Below are 14,832 nucleotides of genomic sequence, written 5' to 3' on the forward strand. Positions count from 1 at the left end.
CGTGACGATCCATCAACACGTTCTCGAGTTATTCTCGTCCAAAGTTTGAAAGGAAATCGGCGACTGCAGTTCCAAACAAGCCGCTAGAGGGTCCAAACTTAAAGTACTTACTCTCTGCCCCAAGGGCTATCTACCACTCATAAATCATAACCACAGCATGTCCAGAACACAAAATCATAACCACAGCATGTCCAGAACACGAGATATCAAAAATTGAGGTTCTGCTGCAGTACCGTAGCAAGCCGCTAGGGGGCCCATTATCGAACTTGACCTTCGTTTTCCCAACTCCTATCCACCTACCAAATATCACCGGGATCCATCCAAGGCTTCTTGAGTTATGCTGTTAACACAACACACACACACACAGAGACTCACACGTACAAGCCTAAAACATAACCTTAGCCATTCTGGCAAAGGTAACAATTGGTGCAAAGTATGGCTTATTTGTGACGGGGACGATTTTCAGGGGAAAAATACGCGCAACCCTCTGTCGATCTTGAATATGGACGATCTTCCATTTATTCGCCCGAAGAGCGTGGATAATGTGACAGGGGTATTAGCACGGCGGTAACTGTGATATATTCGTATTTCAAGCTGTCAGAGTTTCATCAGCTTTTGCATGTAGTCTTCTTTAAACAATAAGTATTTGAGATTTTTGAATTTGCTATATTTGGGATTACTTTCCGTGTTATTAGAAAATAAATAAAAAGCTTTTGAAAGAAACGTGACACTCTTGTTCCTTTGACTCGTGTCCTCAAGTTACTTATAAAACGTCCTTAAATGACCCGAAGTACTATGGGTTCTAGTCGTCGAACAAATCAAAACGAACTTAGAACACTTGAAATTTTGTACCAAACGGTCAAAACCAGTCAAGAAAAGCAGTGGACAACAGGAAAAGATGCCACTTTGCCTCTAAGACTAAAACAACATTACATTATGTCCGTGAGACGAGAGACGAACAGTAAAAGAAAACTCCGTACGATCAAGGAAATCCCTCTCTTGACGAAAACAAGTGGACGGGATTCTCGAGGAAGCCAAAGACTGGATTCTATAAGACGATCATCTACAGCACAAGAGAGGAGAGGATCTTTTCACCCATGTGTCGGCAGGAAAGCCTCTATCAAACAACAGGTTTGGTTTGGTTTGATTTTGGTTTGCTTTAATTCAGATCTCACTTAGTGACTGATTCTTCCTGGAGTCCGGGTGAATGATGTAAATCATCAGGCACCGTATGGTGGTTCGCCAGGCCTCCATCCGGGTACTTTGTAGTGAATCACCAACTCCATATGAAAGAATTTGCATAATCGCGCACCGGGGCATGCCACTACTCTTTTTTTTCCAACAGGTACTCAAATTAATCACAGAAAGAAAATGAGGCATAATTTTCAGCAAATACTATGTATAGTTTGTGAGAAAAAGAAATACATAGCTACTACACAAAGCAACATATGCTTTTTGATAGGGAGTAAAGTTGCTCTTTAGATTTCCCTAGGCCTATAACCTCACAGTTGAGCTCCTAGCTGGTTCCAATTGATAATAGGTAAATGGGAGACACCGGTTCAATCCTGGGTAGGGCATCTTGGTTGGGGCCGCACCCGTCTTTCGGACGGGATGTAAAATGGGGGTTCAGTGTTCAAGGAGTAGGGGAAGGACTAGCAACCACTCTCTGTAACATTGTACAAAAGAAACTTGCTGCTCTACGTGCCACTAGGCACTACGTATACCAGGGTCAGGGTCTGTAAACGAACGAACGAACGTAGGTTTTCATTCATATACAGAAACACTAACTTTTTGTAGTTGATGCCAAACAGTTGTAGTTTCTCGTATTCTGTTTCTAACTACAGACGGCTGATCATGAAGGCAACCGGAAGCCTCTCGATCCGTGTGACAGGTCACCGCACAAAGCGCTTGCGCAACGCAGGGACTCTCTGTGTGGATCATCACTACTACCCGACGTCTCACGCCCTAGTGCGCAGGCTCGGAACAGACACCAACATGGACCCCTCAGTGAGCATGAGGAGGATACAAGTGACGTAAAAGTGCGCTCCCACCGCACTTGCGTCAATCTTGCGTCACTGCGGGGTTCGTTCACTGCGTCACTGTTTTGTTATTTTCTCCAATTCTTTTATACTTTAGATATTGCGTAATACGTAAAAGTATGAAGACGACAGAAGACACAACTAGAAAGGCCGTCATTTGCTTAAGAGAAAATACAGCATATTTCAATCCATCTTCATCCATTTACAAAAATGTACTGTTCCATAGCAACCTTTTACAGGAGTTGACCTGCCCTACAGCATCATCCTACAGCATCATACTATGTATGGATTGAAATATAAAAAGAAAGAAAATTAGTTATCTCTGAAATTCGTTGAGTATCTTTCGAACCCTGCAGTGACGCAAGCTTGACGCAAGTGCGATGGGAGCGCACCTTAAGCCTTGTGTGGAATGTGTACTACGTAGAGTAGACTGGGTACGTATACCATCCGGAAAGTAGTTCGTTCGCCGTATATAATACACTAATATATATATACTGTCGCTTCTAGCTCTGACATTCATTATACAGTATATACATCTACAGTTGCTTCTCGGTAGCACAAGCGAACTACTACCCGGGTGTTACCCAGGCCATAAGTAGAGGGGAAAATTGTGAATGTAGTGTGTTTGGGATAGCACTGAAATGCAGTAGGAAGGGAAGAAAATCTGCCATTTAATAATACGTGACCATTTGTTGGTTGTGACATAACGATATGAAAAATTCCTTGGTGAATGTTAGACATCTAGGTAATAAGATACACCAAAAAGAATTTACTCAAGCCACTGGATATGATTTTGATGACGGCCAGACGTTTCAAACAACATCCGGTGTTTTTCGTCAGTGACACTTTTAAAAACTAAACAATTGACTGTGACTAGATCACTTGCGAGGAACCACAAAATGAAATGTTAAAGTTATTCAAAATTATTTCCTATTACTTTGTGCAATCTCATGCAAATGCAATCTACCCACTATGCTATCAACAAATGGAACAAACCATAAGAATATTAACGCTCTCTTTCGACCTTGCTTTGAAGTACAGGTAATACTTAGCCGTCAAGGGCCCTTATGGAAGCACTTGAAACTCTTAGAATGGCCTCCCGAGACTTTTGAAGAATTGATTCACCTGTCCTGAGTATACATTTACCTCTCTTCAAATGGTAATGTTTTCTTGAGAAAATCAAACTCGAATCCCCGGTTCTGTAGAATGGAGGTTGCTGTTCCTTGCTGCCTTACGTTGTCGTACAAGACCAGACCACGACATATTACGGTATCTGGTATCAGATATGTTATATTTTGTGGCGAACTTTTAGCAGTCCCGATGCTTCGTGTGTGTGTATGTGTTTGTGTGTGTTTGTGTGTGTTTGTGTGTGTGTGTGTGTGCGTATGCGTGTGTGTGCGTGTGTGCGCGTGCGCGTCTGCCTGTGTGTGTGCGTATGTATGTGTGTGTGTGTGTGTGTGTGTGTGTGTGTGTGTGTGTTTGTGTGGGTGTGGGTGTTTGTAGTAGACAGCATAACTCAATTGCAAGAAGCTGTAAAAGAATTCTTACACAAACTCCAAGTTTGATATTGGGCATTCTAGCGGCTTTTTTATGGCACTGCAGTGGACCCTTTCGGTTTTGCTATCTTGTAATTTCTTCAATTCTTTCTAACTACTGTAACATTGAAAGTCTAGCTTGTTGCCATGCTAATTTTCCCTTATATATGGAAAAGCACTCTAAGACTTAACAGTCTAAGCGTAACTGCTATTCTAACAACGCGTCTGCTTACACCACACTTACGGTTACTTTGTAAACATCAATTTATTTACACATCTGTTGTGAAGAGCGATTTAACTTGGCTGTTGCCATAGCAACAGACTTCGGACATCCGATGGATAGAGAAAATGTTACATGACTTGATTCGTCTATATTGAACCATAACCGTAATCTGAGATCTTAGTACAAATTTCCGTTAGTGTATATAACATAAAAAATGATTTCGCTCCAATTACACCCATTCTCCACCTCTGTCAAAACGTAGCAAATGCAAATATCAAAAGCCAGACGCTCTCTCATTGGACAAACATGGCTAAACTACTAATTACGATTGACAGTCAGGATCAGTCTATTATGATGATAATCATTGAAGTGAAATACTGTCGAATAAGCTGACCTTTCACTTTCTGTGATCTCGTTTCTATGGTTACAGACGACGCTGACTCCCAAGGATCCTCCAATGACGGTTAGTGTTGTTTCTTTGTGTACGCAGGTTTCTAACGTTTATAATTGATTTTTAAACGTTGGCAATTATAAATGAAATAAAGGTTGCAATCATAGCTTTATATAGAAAGAAGGGGAGATGTTCGCTTGACTAGACAGGATGAATATTCTATAAAACCTTGCTTGGATATTACAATAAAAATCCCAAGAATGCAGTCAATGGTATATTTCTGAAAACTCTCTGACTGAAACAGCAGTCTATATGCCATGTATGAGGATTCTCATATATGGCAGTCTATATGCCATGTATGAGGATTCTCTGCAATAGACTGTGCAATTGGAGTATAATAGACTAGGTATGTTTTCGGTGTGTGGCTTGTTCAACGTTGATCCACTGTAATTTTGAGTGACAGTGCATGAGTAGGAAGATGACCAAAAAGGTTCGACTTGCCGTAGTGACAGGAAGTACTGTAAGTCAGGGCAGAGATAAAAGAACGTACTTCTAATCTATCAGAAATGACAGTCGATGTCATGAAAGAGCCTTATTACCCTGAGAGTAGTAGTTGTTTTTGGTTTATTCCTGTCTGTATTTTCGCAGTTAAATGTATGTTTTTCTGTCTTTGTTTTTCTTACAGATGAGAGAAAAGTTCGTCATGGCGGCACGCGTAGTGCGCAGGCTCTGCCAAGTGTCCTTGTGTATGAGGAAGTACGCAGAGGACCATCTTGGCAAGGTCAGGATCACAAAATATGAGCCGTAGCTCTTATAATGAATGAATGAAGACATTCATTGTACATCTATACCCACCGGGTTAAGTACAGGTCGGAATTGCAACAGAATGATAGTTGACAGATAACAACATGAAATATAAACAATATCAACCAACACAAGAATCATATTCTACTAAGTGAATTCAACTTCTTCTCACTTGTTTGTCATACTGAAATGTAGGAATATATAAGTTTTACAATCAAAGATTATTCTAAATTTACAATGAATATGAAATTGTCTGTATTGCTATTATATTACAACAAGATGCAATGTACAGTTAATTATATCTATACAAACAGTGTTTCTATCATACATTGGAACTGAAGGATTGGTGAACCAAAGAATGTAACCACATTTTTCTAAGTCGCCTTTTTCTGTGTACAAGATCTGTAGTTAGTTTGAATAAAGCGATTCTGAATTGTTTATTCTAGTCTTAAGTGCTAAAGTCAAACAGGTAAAAGCCCTTTCCTATACCCAGGCGTTTGAGTTCGTGTCCAAACCCCGCTACCGAGTGGCCACAAAGGAAGGCGAGGCTGGGGGAGACCAGGAGTTGACTTTCGACCCTGAATTTTTCAAGATGGACTCAGAGGTAGGACATTGTAACTAAGGGTGCAGTCACATTTGTCGTGCGGTCGTTGTACGATTGTGAACTTGAGGGACTCTTGGGATAGTGGTGCACATGTCGTGGAAAAATATCATCTGCCTTTGATTATTGTTAGTAGTTGAATGGTTCTTTCCCAGCCTAATTCGTCGACACCAAAATCGTACGACAACCTATGATTTGACCTCAGTGTAATAAGCTCCTACGCCATTCCGAGTGCGCATGAGCAAGGTCAAAGGTAAAGTCCCATGAAGCGTGGACAAAACACGACCTACAATGTTATGCAAATATACCGACAGAGATTGGTCGAGACAAGAACTGTTTACAGATCAAGGCCCTTCACCCTTGACCTTGCGTACTCGACGAGCTTGTACCTCATTACGCTGTGTCAAATTATAGGTCGTTGTGCGATTTTGGATGAGATGCATATACATATATGGTATCATTAGTATTGATATAATATCAATAGTATTGAGTAGTGCTCAATAATGAATTCAATGTGCAAGTTAACTTGAAACTTGATCTGTGTTCAACTTGGTAGAAGACATTCTGGAAAATGATGACCTGTAATTTCCAAGATGAAAATTGGACTTACAAAATTTTCAACTGAACAGCTCCAGTCTTTATCAAGCAATGAATGAACAATCCACTGCTTCTGTGACGTCACGTTATTTAGATCGCACACGTGACTTAATGAGTAGTGGATCATAAGTGGATCAATGTGTTTGCGTGTTCTTCAGTACATGTTCCCAGAACCAGCCAAACGGGTCGCAGAGAAGCGACCTGATGACAGAACCCCGGCGGACCTGAGGCTGATAGGCGCCGCTCTGCGCAGTCTCAGTAGCTTCAGGAAGTATCCTCGGAAAACCCAGGACATGCTCTGTCGAGTTGTGAGATACCAGAGGTAAGTTTTCCTTTAGTAAAGAGCTATCTTGGACGCAACACACATAACGTTACGTATCGAAAGTGCAGCGTCTGCGTGACGTATAAGCCCTTATACAGAGATCAGGACGCATGTGCGGCGACAGGAATTCTAGGTAATATGTCAAAGGTAAAGGCCCTGAAAAAGTAAAACAAAACAGACTGGACATCGTTATGCAAATCGAAACAATAGTCGAAACGACATGGACTGTTTTCGTTTCGGGGCCTTTACTACCTTTGACATATTACCTAGAATTCCTGTCGCCGCACATGCGCTCTGATCTCTGTGAAAGGGGTTATTGGACGAAAATCTACGTACATATTATATTATTCAAAGATTCGTTACATGTCAAAACGTTTAAAAAAATATTTGGTACGCAAATGCGTAGTGTGTTTGGATCAAAGTGTAACTGTTACGCAGGGTGCTAGGCTAACGTCACATTTTCAAACCGGGGCCCAACGTGAAAATGAAAAATAGAAAATGTATATGTAATTAGTCAGGAGCATAATTTCTGGTATTCCTTGGTAGACACTCCCGGCCGGGCCCCGTTTCGGAAATGGGACCTTAGTTTTAGCTAACGTTCTGTGTTACTCGTGTAACGTATAAACATCTGCAAGCCTTTCATTGTTTCCATGGATATCGGATTTAGCATTTAGTATAGTGTGGTGACCGCGTGGCGTAGCGGTAGCATGTTCGGATTTGCACCGAGAGGTTGCGGGTTCGAATCCGCCTACCGTGCCACCGATCTTGTGCCCTTGGGAAAGGGGGTTCTTTAGCGTGCACTTTACACGACTTTCCTCAAATCACTACAACTACAAATCACCCGGGCGGAGGCCTGGCGAACCTTCGTGTCGTATCAGCCATACGGTGATTTACATCATTCACCATGCCCCGGAGAGGAGATAGGCGCCACCAGGGGACTAAAATGCCTATATGCCTAAATGCATGTTGTGCTGCCCCTACGGCTTTTTAATCAGCCTACGGCTGATAGGCGCCGCGGCTGATTAAAAGGCTATGGGACGAACGAACGAACGAATAGTGTTTTCCAGAAATGCCAAAATCAGCCAGCTTGTGCTTGTTTGTTTTCCTTAGTTTGGGAGTGAACCGAGTGGTGATTAAGAAGGGCCACCCCGGCACGGCGTTCTACATGGTGTTCTCAGGACGGGTGGGCGTGGTCACCACAGACGACCCGGACGAGCTGATGCAGCGGGCCAGCATGGTGATGCTCAGGAAGGGCGACATTTTTGGGGTAAGTTAGACAATTACGTAGTCTTGTTGAGCGTGCGTTCTTACCTGTTCACACTCGCCTGCATCCACGGGCGCCGCCGTCTTGAGATTCTGACACATTCCGGACTGTTTCCAGTGTAGAGATAAGCCAGACAGTTAAGGCTGCAGTACCATCATGGATTACTAGTCGGCGTTTCAGGGCACGTGGAATCATTTTGTCCGGATGGCGTTGAACATGTACTTATATTATACGCCATTTAGCTAGTAGAAATGATATACATTGTATCAAATTTTGTGTCATATGTGCATACAACATGTTTTAGGTACTAGACATGGATGGCAAGCCCGCTTAGACAGAAACCCTTGCACGCATGTAGTACTCTAGAGCTCTGGGTTGGAGATAGACGAAAAGATGAAGACAGAAACACTAATTGTCTTCATGTTGTTGTTGTTGTTGTTGTTGTTGTTACTTTGTCCAGGAGATGTCTCTGATTATGGGTCAGGCTCGGACGGCCACCATAGGTACCCAGGAGCAGGCCGAGCTGATTGTTGTTGCATTTTGTTCAGGAGATGTTGTTGTTGTTGTATTTTGTTCAGGAGATGATGTTGTTGTTGTTGTTATTTTGTCCAGGAGATGTCGCTGATAACGGGTGAGGAGCGGACGGCCACCACAAAGACCAAGGAGTAGGCCGAGCTGATTGTTTTTATCTTTTGTTCTGGAGATGATGTTGTTGTTGTTGTTGTCGTTATTTTGTCCAGGAGATGTCGCTGATAACGGGTGAAGCACGAACGGCCACCATAAAGACCCAGGAGCAGGCCGAGCTGATTGTTGTGGACGTGCACAACCTTCACAACACTGACCTGCACGACATTCTCAAACAAGACTTCAAGTACAAGTTTGACTTCTTCAGGTTAGGACACAATATAAGTGTATAATAATTTGTCTATTGCAAGCTCTTTCCTGAGTGTTAACTGAAAGTGACATATACTGGCAGACAATGATAAACAGTATAGTAGATCTAAGCAACTACTCTAGTAGTTTAACGCTAAACTCTAAGTCTAACGCTTACCTGAATATGATGAAGTATTTTATAAGGATTGAATTCTTTTTCTGAGATAGTAGAAGACGAATGATCCCATGTTTTCAGTAAAAAAACAAGTGTGAGTTTTGTGATGTTAAGAGGAGAGTAGTTTTGGTCATTTTTGTGCCACAAGTACCAAATAAGCCCTCTCACAGAGATCATAACGCATGTTCGGCGACAGGAATTCTAGGTGTCAAAGGTTAAGGCCCTGAAAAAGTCATTGTCGTCTCGACGGGTTCTGTTGTCATTTTCAAAGCCTTTACCTTTGACCGGTGCAATGGCCTAGTGGGTAGAGTGTTCGCCTTGCATTCGGTAGGTCGTGAGTTCGATCCCTGCCGAGTCATACCAAAGACTCTAAAAATGGTACATGCTGCTTTCTCTGCTTAGCACTCGGTACTAATGAGGAAGAGTATGGAAGTTAAACACACATCACTACCAGCGGACCAGCCCCCTGCTGTAGTGGCTTGCACATGTGTGGCCCAAGGGCTTCGAAGTGGAGATGGGCGCCACCCTACGCGTCTGTAGATGCATGGGCAAACTTTAACTTTAACTTTTACCTTTGACATATTACTTACAATTCCAGTCGCCGCACATGCGTCCTGATATCTGTGAAAGGGCTTATACACGCATGACTTTACTTCTGAATCTATAATATTGTGTTTGTAGACAACTGGAGCTGTTTTCTCCATGGGATGACGAGGCTATGTTACATCTAGCATCGCTGGCCAGAACAGAGGAGTGTGTGCATGGCAAAGTCGTGGTCCGAGACATGGCGGAGGAGCCTGTGACTGTCTTCGTCGTAAAGGTAGCGCTAAGAAGTAACTTCAGAAAATCCACGGTTTCTTTAGTAGTTAGCTTTACGTAGAGAGCGATAGCCCTGAGCAAACTTTTTTTACTAGGAGACAGCTTAATTCCGTGCGACATATTTTCAACTGTGCAAAAAAATGTAATTGATTTCCTATTGTAAACCCGTTTTAAGACGAATGTAATCTGACCATAAGCCAACGTTCGTTAACATTTGCGAGGAAATACAGGCTGTAATGCTTTCCGCATTATCCTGAAAACCGTTTTCGGGAAGGAAGACATTCAGGCCTGTACGTAGAATCCCGGGCTTCAGCCTTAAGCTAAGGCCACAACCTGCCGTACGTGCAATTTGTCCGTATGTTTTTTTGGGAGGCCACGTCCGCCACTTATTTCTGAAACGTTCACGCTGTACAGGACAGGCGCGTCGCCCGTACTGGCACGTACGGGGGGCGAATCCGCAGCCCAATGGCACAAAAAGTTTTACCTGCACGTAAAGTTCTACGGCGTGTCTGCGTGCTCCAAAATCCGTCGCATGATCCACCCACGAGTTCGTACGGAGGCGGTACTTACCACTTACGGATCCCAAAAGATTGCCCACGTTTTGTCACGTAGACAGCACGTATTTGTACGTACGGCGGATTGTGCCCTTTGCTTAACAGGCTACGTGAGGTACGCATTCTTGCAGCATTTGTCCAATCTTGTCTTGACTTTATAATCATTGACAAAAGCCTTGCACCGTAATCCCTACAGGTAGCTGCATAGTTGGTACTTGACTTTTGCGACAATTTTATTTCATGGTAGGAGGAGAAGGGTTTCCCGTGAATGTGTTTTCTTCTAAATAGTACAGTAGTGATAAAAAAAACACATATTCGCGGTGTCATAATTTCAGGGTCAATAAAAAAATAAAACCATCGCGAAAATAAAACCATCGCGGATATTTAAAGATTTACCGTATACCATTGCTTAATACACAGGGCATGTGTGCTGTTGTAAAACTACTGGACCTTTCCGACGCATCGAAACAAATGGAGCAGAATGTAGCGAAACACTCTCCCGTAAGTCCCTCCCAACGTGGAACAACCTCGGCCACAACGACCGGGCTCAAGCCGCTTGAAGAGAGACCGTCACCGGCTGCGTTTCCTCCTCTCAGGCCACAGACAGTGCCACAGAACGTACGGAGATCTTTCGATGCGTCCAGAAAGAAGAAAGTGTTTGGAGTTGTAAGGAGCAAGAGCGCCACAGGCGGTGGAAAAACGAGGAGTAACACCCCAGCAAAAGTTAGACCGATGTTGTCTTTCAGTGACATCCCCCTGCCAAGTCAACTGGACGGAGGACAAAGGTAAGACTGGAGAAAAATTCAGTCGTGCAGTTTGAAGTTACTCACACCCCGATTAGCCTGGTAACCATATCATCGGAGCTCACCGGTATCTCCACGGTACTGGGAGCGTTCCCGCCCGCCCTATCCATTAGCGAAAGCTGGGAAATGTTACGTGGCTGGTTTCCGTGATAGAAAGTATGCCTGGACAGATCAGCTGTGAGAGAAGGCAATTGCTTAATAGGAATTGTGCATGTTACACACTCCTAACGCTTAGTCGCTCATTGAGAATGGTTTTCCTGCTAAATAAACGACCAACGTAAGTCTTAAGTTCTTCAATCTATCCAGCCATCCTTCCAGCCATCACTGAACAGAGACGGGGATCGTTATAAACTTCCTGGCACGTTTGACCAATTACTGACGTCACGTGTCCGCAAGACAATGTGTTTTTAAGATCACATGTCCATAACTCTCGCGAGATTACGTTCTGAAGTGATTGGTCATCAGTATTGATTGTGAAGAAGGCGATCGACAGTAGTCGTTGAAATTTTGGTCCGTGTATGCTTTTGTGTTGAAAAAGAGTATAGCATTGTACTATGTCGTTAGTTCTTGTTGTGTTTTACAATAGTGATGATGAGATAGAGGAGCGTTCCCGTGCCCGTGCACAGAGGAGGTACAGTCGGCGCATCAGCCACTGTGACCAGCGGGTCGGCGCCTTCATGACCCTGGGTTCGCTGGAACCGGGCCAAGCCTTTGTGAGTATTCCATAACAACATCACCGACTGCAAAGACCATTTTGACCATATGGTTACGAATTCGAACTCTGGTACAACAAAATTTTAGTAAAAACATTGTGTAGTACAAGTGATTTTTCGTGTATATTTACCAGTAAAGTAGGGGGGGGGGCTAAAAGTGGCCGCGGCAACCTTGATGTCCTATAGCTCCCGAACGGCTTGTGCTAGAACAACCAAACTTGGTGACTTTTCCTAGAATAGTGTTGTCAATAATTTGAAATAAAATAGAGTAAGTTTATAATTTTTCGTGTTGCCATGGCAACGCGTTTCTGAAATGCAAATTTTACAAAAATCACTAATTTGGGTTTAAACAATGGGATTTTATGATTTTCTTGCTTAACTTAACTTCATTTCATATATCTTTAATCTCTAACACATCTAAGTTGAACATTTATAATTAAATATTAATAAATTATGCTAATGAGATGACGTAATTGCTCAAAATCCAAGATGGCCGCCAATATCATGATGAAAAGTATAACCAGCTTATTTTCACTCGGATTTCATCACTACTTGGTATTTTCTTACAGAAAACATTCATGTGAACGTTTTCAATCCATCTTTATGGGGTTTTAGTGTTATATGTTGAAAAAATGTATCTTAAGACATTTAAGGTTGATAATCCAAGATGGCGGATAGCTAAACTACAGATGACGTCATGACGTCATTTTGACGTCGTTGCGTCAGCTTCTGACAACAGAAGTCTTATAACACTTAAATATTGATAAGAAGCCTTTATTGGTAACTTTTTAGTGAGATATTTAGGTATTATGGGAATTCCCCGTTTTAGCCAAAAAAATCAATCTATGACGTCATAATTACGTCATATTGCGTCATAAAGATATATAACTTTATTGCACAAAAATTGTACGAGGTACAAAGTATGGCATCTACATAACTACAGTGCTATAACTTAACTTAGGGCTTATCTAACTAATACAGGAGTTGTAGTATGGGATAAGTTTCTTACAATCATTGGAGGCTTTTACAATCATTTGGGGAATTTCTAATGTCAAATCCTTCTTTGATATATTTTCCTATATCTGCCATGCAGGGATTGTCACATGTCATTATGTATCTGAATTTGCACTTCAGGTCCATTTGGATAAATCCTTGTGTACAAAATGACAGCCTTCTGTATAGAGAATTGCGTATATCGGAATATTTGGGACATACAACCATAAAGTGATATGAAAAATTCAGGAATTATAAAAATCAACAAGCCTAACACCCCCTGCAAATTTGGTGATCGTACAGTAAGCCATGAAAATATGAGGGGGGCCGAATTAGCCTGGTCGTCCCTCTTCTGCCATTGATGAGGCATCTGTTCGAGGACCAACCTGGGGTGTCCTACAAAAACGGTGTCCAGAGCTGCATCGAACTATGGGAGAAATGCATAACTCTGGGTGGTTCCTATGAAGAGAAAGAATAATAACTGTGCCAAGTTTCATTAATCTCCTGATATGGAAAATGGGTCAGGGGCATTACTTATTGACCGCCCCTCGTATATCTCTACCGACAGGGTCTGGCCCATGTATCGGAGGCCCCAATCCCGCCACACCTGAGCCTGGTGAGCCGGGGCGCCAGCATCCTGCACGTCACACTGCGGGACTTCAGGGCCGTGTCTGAGGGACAGTCGGCTTTATTGGGACTCGACACGGAAAAGGTGGAAGTACGTAGGGCTTGAGACTGGAGGGAATGGTAGTATGTACTTTAAATGCTCAAACGCGAACACAAAACCACCGCAAACTTAAAAAGCATTTGCAGCATGCTGATCAACTACAAGCCAAATTATTGACCGCCCATTTGTCGAACATTTACATCTAATGAAAATGAAAATGGAATTACATATCATTATAGGTACCAGCGGAGAGAGAACTATGCGAGCGCTTCTTCCAAGAGAGCCAATGGGAAAGTTACAAGCGACGCGTGGTGGAACAAGCCATGGTGGACATCCACCGGCCAAAGGACGGACTGGGCCTGCGCAACTATGACGTCATTGATACCTACCCGACATCAGAAGACAACCTTGTTATAGGTACTAGGATCCAAGTTATAAGTTTAGGCTTCCGGTAATAACATGCCACAAAACTGTAGTCATTTCTACGTAGAGCCTTCTTCAGACCGACTGACCCACCTGATTCGGACACGTGACCTTGCAGACTCCCAGGTACATTTGACCCGGTAGTATTGGAGTTATCGAAAACTGTTAATCAAGGTTTGCAATAGTCCTTTCCATTTTCATTAAACATCGAGTTGACAAAATCTGTACCTTTCATGTTGCGGCAGGAAGATCTAGAAGAGACGTGCACTTCTGGAATGGATTGATAGGGGACGCTGTTCGCCAGCGGTCACACCAAGACACGTCGTCGTCTCGGACGGCGCGCAGGCGACTGGGCAGTGAGTACATAGCCAGTCCTGTCTATGCCCGGGACAACAGGGGGGATCTGAGGCTGATAGACGGGATCCAGGACAGGAGCCGCGCGCCAAGTCGGAACCAGTATGGCCTGAAGTGTCACCACTTCGTACAAGAAGAAAGTTGATGTCACTTTCAAACGGCACTAGATATACACAAATCAACGTCAACGTCAATCCCTTTCGAGGGTAAGGTGCACTCTCACCGCACTTGCATCAAACGTGCGTCACTGCGTCACTGTTTTGTTATTTTCTCCGATTTTTTATAATCTAGATATTGCGTAATACGTAAACGTATGACTTGGAAGACGACAAAATACACAAAAAGGAAGAAAATTCGTTCTTTATTCGAGATTCGTTGAGTATCTTTCGAACCCCGCATTGACGCAAAGTGTGACGCAAGTGCAGTGAGAGTGCACATTTAGGGGTAATAATATCCGATACCAGTGATAGCGTTGGGTTTCTTTAAATAAAAACACTAAGTGTATGTATTTGTCAATTTTAATTCTATACTACATGTGGCAGTGATTTAAGTTAAGTTGAAACATGTATACATGTGTATGGCCTATGGATAAGTCTATATTGTATTGCACTGTATATCTATGATCACTGTTCCTTGTCATTATATGTACAAATTACTTGTATATCATTTTGTTGTAAATTTG

The 14,832-nt window shown here is 42.7% G+C and overlaps 2 protein-coding genes across 3 annotated transcripts; both read left to right on the top strand.

The window, feature by feature from the left end:
* Positions 1-328: 328 nt before the first annotated feature.
* LOC118403491 lies at positions 329-10,907 on the top strand. Its single transcript, XM_035802214.1, has 11 exons — positions 329-1,131; positions 1,845-2,039; positions 4,228-4,260; positions 4,874-4,969; positions 5,486-5,596; positions 6,349-6,512; positions 7,623-7,779; positions 8,517-8,668; positions 9,506-9,644; positions 10,618-10,815; positions 10,872-10,907. The coding sequence occupies exons 1-11, from the start codon at positions 781-783 to the stop codon at positions 10,905-10,907; spliced, it is 1,632 nt and encodes a 543-aa protein (XP_035658107.1). The 5' UTR covers positions 329-780.
* On the top strand, positions 10,898-14,356 carry LOC118403742. Of its 2 annotated transcripts, none has more exons than XM_035802542.1 (5): positions 10,898-10,982; positions 11,584-11,713; positions 13,275-13,424; positions 13,613-13,790; positions 14,039-14,356. In XM_035802542.1, exons 1-5 carry the CDS (start codon positions 10,930-10,932, stop codon positions 14,293-14,295), a joined length of 768 nt encoding a protein of 255 aa, XP_035658435.1. In that variant the 5' UTR covers positions 10,898-10,929; the 3' UTR covers positions 14,296-14,356. The 2 variants fall into 2 exon arrangements, with proteins under 2 accessions (XP_035658435.1, XP_035658436.1); XM_035802543.1 differs by having other exon boundaries at positions 14,042-14,356.
* The last annotated feature ends 476 nt before the right edge of the window (positions 14,357-14,832 follow it).

This window comes from Branchiostoma floridae, chromosome 16 (genome assembly GCF_000003815.2).
Source record: "Branchiostoma floridae strain S238N-H82 chromosome 16, Bfl_VNyyK, whole genome shotgun sequence".
NCBI lineage: Eukaryota > Metazoa > Chordata > Leptocardii > Amphioxiformes > Branchiostomatidae > Branchiostoma > Branchiostoma floridae.